Source organism: Nicotiana attenuata, unplaced genomic scaffold (genome assembly GCF_001879085.1).
Source record: "Nicotiana attenuata strain UT unplaced genomic scaffold, NIATTr2, whole genome shotgun sequence".
NCBI lineage: Eukaryota > Viridiplantae > Streptophyta > Magnoliopsida > Solanales > Solanaceae > Nicotiana > Nicotiana attenuata.
The window spans coordinates 56,699-69,850 of record NW_017671969.1 but is presented as its reverse complement, the minus strand read 5'-3'; the positions used below and the strand labels follow the sequence as shown (position 1 = coordinate 69,850).

Genomic DNA, 13,152 nt, shown 5'->3' with positions numbered 1-13,152 from the left:
CCTTCATGTCGGGAGGAGGTAGTGGTTGGAGGAGAAGATAAGGACAACTTTCTTTCTTCCATTCCACTCTTGCTCCAATCCCAATAGGATAAATAGAGCTAGCACTTGCTATAAGGGCTTCTGACTCGCCTGTAACTGGCTGCAAGGTTTGCTTAAGGCTAGGCGTATAGATAGGTTTCTCGATCTCGAGATTAATTTAATGTCAATGTGTTCATACTCTAATACATGTACTAATTTAATATTCTAGTTCATGGACTAATATAAACAAATGTAAACAAATGAAAACAAGTTTATATATTGTTCACATTTCAACAATGACAACTCATCAAAATCATATCTAAAGGCGGTAATTTATTCCTACTAAAATCCTAACTTAACCATTGTTAAATCCTCTAAATTTTCACTCTTCTCGCTCTTCGGAACAACAAAATATTTCATTGTTGCTGGTGTTTCCTTCCTCATATATCTCAATTTCTCTCGTGTTATTCATGTTTCTTTATTAAGTTTTCTCATCAACCCACATCGAGAGAATACACCTTGAATGCAAAGCTCTAAGAGCTAGTTCCAACCGTACATGCTGCATTCTTGCTTTTTATTACTTTGACTTTGTCCTCCAAACAATCTAAGAATTTGAAAATGGGCAAGATTTATGACAAAGGTTAATGATTCCATGAGAAAAGTTTAAACTAAGTTCTATAAAAAACTCTCTCTCTCTCTCTCTCTCTCTCGTTTTTTTTTTTTTGATTCGAGTTTTAAACCTTGTTATCATGCTGGAAAACAATGGTTTGGGTTGGTTTTGGTGGCTAATGGAAAGCCAATAACTTCTGCACTTTTTTTGTTGCAAGAATATAGGAAGAAACTAACAAAGAAATTGACAGATGTTAAGTTGGATTTGAACATTAATAAATTACAACATTTAGATATGATTTGAAGAGTTGTCACACTATTAAACAACCATTGAGTATTACTTGAGCAAAAGTAATTTTATAGTGCTTTTTTTCCCGGTTGGCTGCCGATTACAAGTTAATTTTATAGCTAAATTTATTTTCTTTTTATATTTTTATTGAATTTAAAATTTATTAATATTTTTAATACGTTATCTTGTAGAGCGAATTAGATCAATATTGTTCTTTTACTTATTAAATTTAAAATATAATGAGCCACGTTAGGAAACAGAATAACAAACATAAATAGATAGAAAACAGGGTATTCCAAATGAAAGCTTGGATTTTCATAGTATTATCACCGCTAATGAGAAATTTAAGCTGAGTTAACTTCTTGTTGTGTAACACCATTAGTGACATGAAATAGCGTAAACAACGTATCTCTAATAAAACAACGTACCAACAAGGATTATGGTGGAGTGGTAAGTACTCTTATATCCTTAACTAGAGGTCTTGGATTCGAGTCCCTAGGTATGGAGTCGCCTTTGTTAGGGAACGCTTTACCCCCATGTGAGACTTTCCGGTGCGAATCTGGATTATGTCGTATCCCAATATGGGTACGGATACCGAGTGGAAAACCAAAAAGCTGGATAGAAGGTTTTTGCTTGAACTAAAACTAAAGCTTGTAAGGTTTATTCAGTTTTGTAATCAGGCTAAATGGATGACAAGCAGCAGAAAGACATCAAAATTAGAGATTCTTTTCTGTGGATAAACTACACATCTGTTCCGTCTTATATGACATGTTACAACATGTTTGGGCATTATTTTATCAATTTGATTTTTCTGTGTACTAACAATATATAATGTTTACACTTATGTTAAGGAGATCAACAACATATACTATCTATGGTTATCCTAATTTGACAACACAAACATGCAGTATATAATATGGTACAATATGTTAAAAATAATGTATCTTTATTTTGCACTATTACTGTACATAAGTTAAGTTCAATATTCTATTATAACTTTACAATTTTGAAGAATTCTATTTTATCTAACTGTTCAACTTTTAAAAGTTAATAACTTCCCAGGTATTATTTTAATATTTCTTTCACTATCATAAGTCAAATTAATTTGTTTTAGATTCTTTATCCAATCCAACTTGGAAAGAAAAATGTGTGTCATATATATGTCATTTTTAGTGTTGAAAAACTTGTGGGCATGCAGATGAACTTGCAGTTGAGAGAAGCCATAGCAACCACTCATTAGAAATACAACAAAATCTAGCAGCCAAATCCATTCTCACCCTTAGCTTTTCCACCACCAAACCTATAGATCAAAAAGAGAATTAAATTCCAACAGAACAAAATGCATATTGTTCTGTCACAATTCTTCCTCCACCAACTAAGCCTCTCTTTTCTTCCTCTTATTCTTCATTCCATGGCCAAGAACCTACTTGAATAATTGCTTCACTTTGTCTCTTCACTGTTTTTTTTTCTTTTTCAAAATTTTCTTCCATTTAAGCCATGACTTCTTCTTACAATTTATCTAGTATTAGAAACACTACAAAATCAGAAGCCATGTTAGTAGCTCAAAAATCTTATCTTTTCTATCCAAGACAAAGGCTTTGTGTATTTTCCAATGAAACCCAATTTCCCAAGAAAGATTTTCTTGTACTGAAGCCCCAAATTAGTTCTGGCTTTTCATTTTTGAGACTGAAAAATACCAGCTTTAGACACCCTTTTGCTGCCTTATCATCTTTTGCTGAAGCAGATGGTGATAAAGGTGAGAACTTTGAAGTAAAAACCGACCAAGAACATGCCAATTCTTCTTCTGAGGAAGATGATGAATTGCCTGGAATGGCACAAGCTTTTCACATATCTTCAAGCACAGCTTCTGCTATATCAATATGCATTGCACTAGCTGCACTGATTTTGCCATTTTTCATGAAATCTTTGGGTCAAGGATTGGCCTTGAAATACAAGATGTTGTCTTATGCAACAATCTTGTTTGGTTTTTACATGGCTTGGAATATTGGAGCAAATGATGTGGCAAATGCAATGGGAACATCAGTTGGTTCAGGGGCATTGAGTCTGAGGCAAGCAGTGATCACAGCAGGGATTCTTGAGTTTGCAGGGGCACTCTTAATGGGAACACATGTTACTAATACAATGCAGAAGGGTATTCTTATGGCTAATGTTTTCCAAGGAAAGGATACTTTACTCTTTGCTGGTCTGCTTTCTTCTTTGGCTGCTGCTGGAACATGGTTGCAGGTGCATTTACTTGCTACCATTCCCTTTTTATTCCACAACTTATCCATAGTTCAAAATGTTAACATAACTTGCCTATTGTACAAGTAGTGGTTGAAAACTAGCTCCATATATGACGAGAGGGGGGTATTCAGATGGTCAACATCTCCCACCTACAAGCCAGGGTCGTGGTTTCGAGTCACCAAAGGAACAATAGTTCCAACAAAGGGGAGTCTAAGGGGAGGGGCTAATAAAATTACCTTTACTTTTCATTTTCAAAAACTAGCTCCAGATATAAAATGTCGGACATTTTAGGATGAAGGTATTAAATTATTACACCGATGATGCATTGAATATTCACGTCAATGTATAGTAGGTTACTTAAAATTTATTACAGATTATCGATGCATGAACTTAAATTGAGTTACTTAAATTACTCTTTCGGCGACAGGATTGTGTATATATTTTATATCGTCAGTACATGGAACTTAAATTGAGAATGGAATAAGTGACATAAGTGCAGCCTAGTAATTAGTGAAGTCAGAGAAGTCCCCGGAGATCAGGATTATAACCGAGTAGAGATTCAAAAATACTAGGTGATTTCTTTTCATTTGCCTCGGCCTTGATGATAGAATTATCCGAAACCTGTGCTGGTGGGGTTAATTGAAGTGTGCGCAAACTGCTGTAAACACCACTGTTATTAAAACTAAAAACAGAATGAGTGATATGAATTGGAAGAAATGGAGTAACAATTTAATCAATTTAGCTTGTGAGAGATTCTAGGAATTTTGGATGTTCCTGATTTCTACAAGGTAATCCTATACTAGGTTTCTGTTTCTGAATTTTTCAATGAGACAAAAGGAGTTAAGAACATTCAAAACCCACTGAAATACCTGACCTATAGAAGCCGTCTTGAGTTTCTTGTAATTGAACAAATCTAAAGAACAACTTAGGCCAGCAGTTGTTTAGCCGTTGCTCCAATAGTAAACTAAAGAAACATTGTCAAGAATATTACTCCCCTGGAATAATCTGCATATATTATAACTAGGAACACACTTAATATATGTGCTTGACATAACTTTATTTTATATTCTAAGGAGAATGGCACAAGTAATTACTTAACAAAGTCTTGTGTTTTGACTATCAATCTAGGTTATTAGCCTAAACTGACAAATAGTAAACGACATTTCAAGCCATGCCAATTATTTTGTAGATCAATGAACTTAGTAAAAACTAAAAGTCATGTAAACTGTCTTGGATTGATAAATTGCACATCATAGAAGCCACATTCTGAGAAGCTATTGAAATGATAAATTCTTGGTAGTACACAAATGGAACTTCAGTTCAAACTGCATCGGAATACATAGACTACCCTAACAATAAATTGCTCGGCGGAATAACTTTTCAGGCTCTAATTGCTAAAAATGGCTAATAAGTCTTAGCTAGGACCTCTGCCTATACTTTACATTTCGTTCGGATGAATCTCCGCTATATCACTCTGCATCTATCTGATCACGCATTTGACAGATGAAGCACTGCTGCCCATTTAGCAAATCACCAAGTACTCTCGTATGAATTTTCGGGTAAAACTCTGTGTTCTTGCTCAGGTTGCATCATATTATGGTTGGCCAGTATCCACTACACATTGTATTGTAGGATCTATGGTTGGTTTTGGTCTTGTTTACGGGGGACCCGGTGCAGTCTTTTGGAGTTCATTGGCAAGGGTAACTTCCTCATGGGTGATCTCACCTTTACTGGGAGCAGCAATGTCCTTTCTCGTGTACAAATGCATCCGGAGGGTATGTTCTTCTGATGTGCATACTCCTCAAGCTTTAGTGACCAAGACTTTTTCTATTGCAACTTACAATTCCTAATCCTGGTTCTTTTACTATTTTTAGTTTGTGTACAGTGCTCGGAACCCAGGACAAGCGGCTGCAGCAGCTGCACCTATTGCTGTCTTTCTTGGTGTCACCGGAATTTCTTTTGTAGCTCTCCCTCTGAGCAAGACTTTAACTCTAGCAATTGGCCAGGCTATAACCTGTGGCGCTGTTGGTGCTTTTGTAGTTGACAGGATCATTCGGGGCCAACTCGGTCACCTCCTTGCCAAGTCCAGTTCAAAAGAACCAGAACCAGAACCAGAAACTACCGACTCCAAAAACATTGGATTTCTTTCAGATATTGCAGGACCTAAAGGAACACAACTGAAAATAGTTTATGGTGTGTTTGGCTACATGCAAGTGTTATCAGCCTGCTTCATGTCATTTGCTCATGGTGGAAATGATGTCTCCAATGCAATAGGACCATTGGCTGCAGCATTGTCCATTCTACAGGGTGGACTCAGCGGAGCCGACATTGTAATTCCAAATGATGTTCTAGCATGGGGAGGCTTTGGAATTGTGGCAGGGCTAACAATGTGGGGATACAGAGTGATTGCAACTATTGGAAAGAAGATTACAGAATTAACACCCACCAGAGGATTTGCAGCTGAATTTGCAGCCGCGTCTGTGGTTTTGTGTGCGTCCAAGCTGGGGCTACCAATCTCAGGTACGCATACCCTGGTGGGAGCAGTCATGGGTGTCGGTTTTGCCCGAGGACTTAACAGTGTAAGAGCAGAGACAGTGAAAGAGATTGTGACTTCCTGGTTAGTAACAATTCCAGCGGGTGCTACCTTTGCTGTTATCTACACATGGATATTCACTAAGCTCTTATCATACATACTCTGAGTGTAAATTAACAGACAACGCCACCACTCAAACTTCTTGGATTAATTATAAAATCACACAGATAACCTTTCTGTCGTGATTTGAGAAATGCAATTTTTGAACCTTGAGGAGGATCCATGATCAAGAGTAGTAGTCCATTCAGTTTAGAAGACAAACAAGCTTTGGTTTCTGCCTAGCACTTTTGTGTTGGATTTAAGCAAATGTGATTTTGTTTCTTTGTATTTTACTTCCATATCAGGTTGTTGATCTTAGACATTAAAGTTTGAAACTGTTCTTCACATGCCTGGGACCAGTAGGTCAACATCTCAGTGCCCAATTAACAAGAAATTACAGTTAAGATCTTGTAGACTGAAGGCACAGGTAGTAAGGACCATTTACTATGAGCAAAGAGAAAGATGGTCTGAGGTAAAGGATAAAAGGAAGCAGTTGACAGGGAACACAAGAAAATGAGGAGGCAAAGTAATGTCTGAAAGAGAGTGTGTGTGTGTCTGTGTTCTTTATCCAAACAAAAGAGATCAGTCTAACTTCGACAAAATGGTTAGGATCTAATGCAGTCCAAAATTTGATCACACTTTGCGCATGCATAATGTAAACCGGAAATATTGTTCCATAACTGTGGAAGATAAAGATCTGTTTATTTCTTCTAAAATCAGAGCTGTGTATGTTTTATGTGGTATACAACTACATAGCGCAATGTTACATGGTACAAAGGTTTCTCCTTCCTTGTCTGTCCAGCTGCTTTCCTTGTAACTAACACAAATAATGACATCCAAATCTCCAAAAAAAAAAAAAAAAGAAAAAAGAGAAATTGAGAGAGAGCAATGGGAAAAGAACACAATCTTGCAAAACTGACCATTATCTCTCCTTAGCTAAAGATAGAGCTTTGCAGTTAAACTTCATGAAAAAATTGACATACCGGGAAAAGATACTCATGGAGAAATCTCCTCTATTGAATATAGATTAGGTTCCCATCTTGAATCCTTCCACGTTTTTGTTGTTGGGATAGGAGGTACAAATTTCTCCTGCTGCCTTTTCTTCCATAACCAACCGGACCATCTCTCTTTGGAGGCATAGAAGTCCTTTGCATAAGATATAGAGTCCTCTAAACAATCTCCGCTTACATCCACAACTTCTTCGCGGTCCAACTTAGGCTCCTCGCTTTCAGCGCAATGTTTTGCTTTAAGAGCGTAGTGTTTGCGCTGCAGTTTCTCTACAGTAGTAGAGGGGATTAAAAGGTATTTTGCCCCTGGCAAGAGAATATCATCTGCAGTGAGAAGGGATTCATGGGGACGATCAAAAAAATCCGGCAAAGCAACATGCCTTCCTGGATAGTTCTTTAATAACTGAGCTGCAGAAATGGCAGATTCGTACATATCTACCTTCCCACCGGGATGAACTATCCGCACTGTGATATCCTTAAGTTGTGAACTCAGGCTAAATGAATCAGTTTCCTTCAACTTTTTCCTTTTTCCAAATTCTCTGTCTCTATTCTGGCCTAGTCCTGACTTGTTACCACAAAGCTTCAGCATTTCCAGCAACTAGAAGCCCGCCACAACAACTACAAGCATCATAATAGTTGTACAGTTGTGGTCAAGATATCCCTATAAACAAGGATTCGAGAGCATGATAAACATATTTTGTGTTCTCTAGGCCAGCCTTTATGAACTAAACATCATCTCAAATGAACCAAGTGATAACTCCAAAGGCCAAATAGAAAACTATATCCTCCAACAATAATATCTCTTTGGATTCTCCTCAACCGGCAAAACCAAAGTTTTCCATGATACAAGAAGCAGCAAAAAGCATCCAAGTTTTGTTGTTTCAAAAATACACAACTTTTGTCTTGTGCCACGTTTGAAAACACATTCTTGTGCTCATATCGTATTCCCAGAGCCCTGATGGCACTTGACGTTCTAGCTTTTTCCTTCTCCCACTAATCCAGTTGTTATGAATAATAAAACAGCCCTTCATCAAACAGGCTTCCTTCACATTGCTTTCTTGCCAAAGATCTTTGTATGCGCCATTCGGAAAGAGGTCTCTGTCCAAGAATTGAACGGTCAGGTTCGTTTGAGGTTCTAAGCATCTGCTATCATCTATGCGATTGTATCCACCTTCCCCGCACAAAGTATCATAGAAGCTTGGTTGCTCAGAAAGATTTGAGTTTGCTGCATGCTTCACAACCTTCTCAAGAGCAGCAATAGTCGTAACATCCGAATGAGCATAATAGAAACCAGAATTCAGACGTCGAGGTAAGTTTATAGGTCCTGTAATTGAGCCATAAATATTTGTGCACAAATAAAGAGACAAATTAGCTTAATCAAGGGTGGTAACAGTTTATCTTCCAACAGCACAAGCATGTGATAAGTAGATATCTTCCTCCTGAATATGAATCCCACTACTTAACTAGTTGTTCTTTGCACTCAAAATTTCAGCTTTCAACAAAAAAGATAATGTCGTTAAAAGGGAAATACATAAATACCTGTCAACTTGTATTCATCTGATTGTGCCACAAGAACTGCCGGGCCAAATGAGCTAAGCAAGGGAAGTGGATTCTTGAACCAATAAATGTCAACATCGCTCATTAATACATTGTAACCAAGCTTCAGTATCTGCAAAACGGTTCTGGACTTAACTTTGGTTACTTTTTGAAAGCATTCAGTTCCAAAATGACAGTTGTCGAAGCTGATCTTGGTTTCAAGATTGGCATACTTGAAGACGGGAAGGCCCTAGCAACACAAGTTCATCTTAGTCTTTTAGTAAGATGGTAAACAGAAAAGAGGGAGATGAAATCTTAACATTCTACCATGGTGTAGGACATATATTTTTCCACGGAAATTGAGGTAGTCATGATAAATGAGCAAGCTATTACTGAGCTGCACTAATGGATTTTCAACCTAACAATCACGTTTAGTGTGGAGAATATCAGCTGAAAAACAAAATAGGTTACCTGCAAGATGGAGAAATCATATATATCATCATCAAGAGCACAGACCAAAAAGTTAGAGATCTGGAGATGGTTCAGCCTGCAGACCCAACTCATTAGCATGTCCTTGTAACTATACCCAACAACTGCTAGCACAACTGTCTTATTTTTGTCTGCACGAAGTGACAGTAATATATCTAAAGATAAAGGAAGTGAAATTGGCGTCGACACATTCCAGTAGTCCTCCACAGAGCAGTCATTAGCTCCCTCAGTTGATCTGATAGTATCAACGCATTCCAAAGTTTTCTTCTCTCTTGTTGACTTGGACATAACTTGTTTCCTTAAACTCAATGATCCTTTGTACTTCAAAGGGTAAACAACCATTTGTGCGGAATTTATGAGGAGATAGTGTCCTCCACACTGAAAAAGTCTAAATATGTTAGAGAAGTTCTGCTCATGGAAATACAATGATCCATAAAGCATTGCTAAATTGGAGTTCCCTGTCAATTCCCAAAACCTTTTTCCTGTAGTCAGGCCAAGAAAATCTTCACTTGTGCGATTGAAATCCTGGTCAAGATCATTAAGGTACAAATTGGAAATGGACCAATTAGCATCAAAGACAAATCTGAAATCAGAGAGCAGAGCTTCATTTATAAGCCAGCGGTTATGAAGCCCCTTTCCATATAGAAACGGGGGGAGGACTCCTTTATGCAACGGAAGATCTCCATTGTTCCAAGCTATTAGCATTTTTCCGTCACAAAGGTTCCATTTCCAATCTTGTGAAAGAAAATCCTGCAACTAGAGAACGGCGTACTCAAATTAAGAAGTTTTCCCATGACTTATCCTGTCCGAATCATTTCTAAGGTTCATTTTAGCCATACCTTTCGTGTCTTCACTCGGCTTCCATCATCTTGAAGCCAATGTTTCCCATCTGCATCCAAGTGAAATGGGAAGTGGGAAACATTTTTTGAAGAAGAAAACAGGAGCCAATCATGATCAAGTTTATGAGCATGTTTCATAGTTTGAATGAAGTCTGGCAAGAGAATAGTGTCTGGATCAATCACAACAGAAACGTCTGAAGAGGATGCTTTTGACCTTGCAACCATGGAATGAAAAAATGGTGTGCCTAGGAACCTAAAAGACAAAGGACAAAGATATAAGAGTAACAATTTAAACTTTCCTGATCAATTGAAGCCTAAAACTTAAAAGGACTAATGTAAGTTAACATTCAACCCCATAACAAATCATTTTTCAGCAAAGTGATTATCTTATGGATCCTCTTTTAAAGCTCTTCCATTAAGGTTCTCTTAAGTTACCGTTTAGATGCATTTGTTTTATCCATAAACAATGTGTAAGCTTAATTCTGATATTAAGGTCTAAAATACCAACTTGTACAGTGGCTATATTCCATTTCTCAGTGAATGTCTAATGCTTGTGTTAACTATGAACATGTCCGGCCACTCTTGTTTTCCTCCTCCCTTCAGTCCAATTAGAGATATAAATGTCATATCAAAATCAAGCTCGTTTAGAAATTGCTACTTTTAGCATCAAGAAATTCAAGTGTCAGCCTATACCAGAGATTTTATGCAGCCGAATACTGCATACAGTATACATCCACTCTTCTTACCGCTTACTAGCCAGACACACTTCGTACAAGGGGTACGCCATTTTCATGCAGGATTGACTGATCAATAGTCTTTACAACTGTAAATTTGATAAACCAGAAAAAAGGTACGATCACAGAACTTATCCATTGTGATAATAAAGTTAAAAAAAACTAATGTTTTGTGACTTTACCGTTATAGAGGTAAAGTTCATTTAGGAATACGAAAAAGACCAATACTAGTTGCAAAGATGAGACTAACTAAGAAATAAAAGTAAGATTTTCCTACGTGAAATCGACGTTTGGCTCAACTGAGACGCGGGGACTAAATAATTCAGCAAAGGAGAAAACAGAAGGTTGTTGGCTGAACAGAACAACACTAATGTCTGGTGATAAGCCAAGCCAAGATCGAATAGCAAGAGCTTGCCTTTCCCCAATGGAACCCACAAAAGGCCTTGGCGCTGTAAATATGGTAATAGTTGGGCCATCCAAAAGTATCTGACCTTTAAAAGAAGATGGCAATGGCATAAGTTGAGTAGCATAAAAGGAGACACCAATTAAGATAAACCCCCATAGCCAAATCAACAACAACCCAAGTTGCTTTGCCTGTAAATTCACCAAAAGAGAAAGAAAAATTCAATATTGGCTGAGAATAAAGAACACCATAGCATATTAAATGCATAAAGTTAAAAGCTTTATTGAAGTGGAAAAATAATCTATTTTGATTGATGCTAAAGAACATTATAGCATTATTAAATGTATTATTAAGTTGAAAACATTGTTGAAGTGGAAAAAGTAATCAATAATTTTACTGATGCCAAAGAACATTAATAGCATTGTAAATGCAGAAAGTTGAGAACTTTGTTGCAATGGGAAATCTTGATTGACAACAGAGAATATAGTAAAGGTGAAAACATTTTTTTCAATGGAAAAAAAGTTCGATTGACAACAGAGAACAAAGTAGCATAGCAAAAGCAGAGAGCTGAAAGATTTGGTGAAGTGGAAAAAGAAATGAATGTTGCTTGATAAAAAAAGAACATAATAATGCATAAAGATGAACCTTGTAGTTGTAGAGAAATGGGAAGAGAATAGATTGAAAGAAGTTCATTGTTGTTAGTGATAAGAATAAGGGATTGGAGATTTTCATGATCTTGGGTTTTATGGAACTTTAACAGCTTGTTTGGGACAGCAGCAGCAGCAGCAACGCCGTGGGAAAAGCATGGAGCTAAAGGCATGTGAGTGTGTGAGGGATTTGCGTTAGGCAGCCGTAGGTTTCAAGGGTCAATGAATGTGTCACCTTTTTCTTCACTATTTTAATGGGTGAGTGCAGATGCAACTATGAATTGGAAATCCGCGATAGTCAAACATTTTGTATTACTAGGGGCGTGGCAGCACTCCTTTTCAAGTTTTTTTTCCTTAAGATTTGAACCCCAAGTTTTAATTCTTTAAAATTTAGACTTCTTTTATAATTAGTGCTAATTAAGCTAATTCCCATTGTGAAATATTCGCAATCAACCCCAAAGTAATTATAAGTACGACTTAGTCCAACAAGTAATTATTGGAAATTTGCCCAAAATGGAAAAAATCCAGCTGCCTCCCTATTGCTCTTTCTTCCGCAATTGCCATAATAACTCTTCCTCTCCCAGCTCGTTTCATGCTGTAAAAATTGCTTAGATTCAGTAGTTGTGTTCATATTTCTTGTTTAATCCCCCAAAGCTCCTTCTATCCGTCCTCTTCATCATGCTCGGACATCTTTATTTTGTTCCGGAAAGCTCTATTAAAATCATCGAGGAGACTTTATTAGTACATTTGCTTGGGTATTAATCGCAATACATATATTCAATCATATTTTTGTTTACCTCGAAAATACGAGTAACAATTAAATTTTATTTGTGGTTTTAAAGATACGTGATTAGATTCAATACCAATTAATAATCAAGAAGTATAAAGTAGAAATGAGGGAGATAAATGTATCAAACCAATATAACTCAGCAGCAGTGACCTCGAGGTGGGTTTAGGACAACAAGAACAATTAAGCAAGAAAAGTAAAGTAAGAGCTATAGAGCTAAAAGACAATTCTGATGAACAGTAAGCAAAAAGTAGAGAGTATATTCTTTTCTCAATGATTGGGTAGTGTTACAAATGATTGGGGTCCCCTTTATATAATAGGGGAACCCTAAATTAGGAATATTTCTATCTACAGTAAGGAATATTCTTGATACAGTTGTCTAACCGCCTAGTACGGAATCGTACAATCCTATTCCGGGATTTGCGCCACGATCTTGGGGATGTGGCAGGAATCTAGCTCATTCTGTTACAAATCCATAACGGTACTATTTCGGGATCGAGCATACTTTCCCCCGGTGCTCCTCATACTCCTATCTCCGATTATCGCATTCTGTCTTCGAACTCGAGTCTGGTCTACTGATCTCGAACTCGACCTTGTCTGAACTCAGGCCTATGATGGATCCTCGAGCCTATAAATCGGAGGCATATGATTTTGACCGTATACAGATAGTCCCCTCGTTTCTTAGAATAAGATGATAAGAAGCGATTTGAACCTCGATTTTCCTGAGGACGTCATGCCCGTGACGTAGGCGCTCGAAGTGATTGGAAATGTCATGTCGACACGCTTCCCCAAAACATCAAATGTGCGCCAGTACTGGTCCGCCACTAGCGCTGCCGAACCGTCGTCGCCTTTCTATAAATAGGAGGCTACTCCATTGAACAAAGAATTGTATTCATTCATCACATATACTCTCATTCT

At 37.4% G+C, this 13,152-nt stretch overlaps 2 protein-coding genes across 8 annotated transcripts; one reads left to right on the top strand and one right to left on the bottom strand.

Moving 5' to 3' along the window:
• The first annotated feature begins 2,108 nt into the window (after positions 1 to 2,108).
• LOC109211107 (inorganic phosphate transporter 2-1, chloroplastic-like) lies at positions 2,109 to 6,196 on the top strand. The gene is made up of 3 exons (XM_019374611.1): positions 2,109 to 3,160; positions 4,744 to 4,935; positions 5,035 to 6,196. Exons 1-3 carry the CDS (start codon positions 2,414 to 2,416, stop codon positions 5,857 to 5,859), a joined length of 1,764 nt encoding a protein of 587 aa, XP_019230156.1. The 5' UTR covers positions 2,109 to 2,413; the 3' UTR covers positions 5,860 to 6,196.
• Positions 6,197 to 6,475: 279 nt separating this feature from the next.
• Positions 6,476 to 11,699, bottom strand: LOC109211105 (beta-arabinofuranosyltransferase RAY1). 7 transcript variants are annotated; one of them, XR_002065661.1, is made up of 7 exons: positions 11,446 to 11,698; positions 10,675 to 10,991; positions 9,664 to 9,916; positions 8,807 to 9,580; positions 8,339 to 8,585; positions 6,776 to 8,123; positions 6,476 to 6,634 (listed from the first exon to the last, which is right to left on the bottom strand). XR_002065661.1 is itself a non-coding variant. In XM_019374607.1 (7 exons), exons 3-7 carry the CDS (start codon positions 10,454 to 10,456, stop codon positions 7,681 to 7,683), a joined length of 1,764 nt encoding a protein of 587 aa, XP_019230152.1. In that variant the 5' UTR covers positions 10,457 to 10,486; positions 10,675 to 10,991; positions 11,446 to 11,698; the 3' UTR covers positions 6,476 to 7,680. The 7 variants fall into 7 exon arrangements, 6 of the variants coding, with proteins under 6 accessions (XP_019230152.1, XP_019230153.1, XP_019230150.1 ...); XM_019374607.1 differs by adding an exon at positions 10,410 to 10,486 and having other exon boundaries at positions 6,476 to 8,123; XM_019374608.1 differs by adding an exon at positions 10,410 to 10,486 and having other exon boundaries at positions 6,476 to 8,123; positions 10,889 to 10,991.
• Positions 11,700 to 13,152: the final 1,453 nt, after the last annotated feature.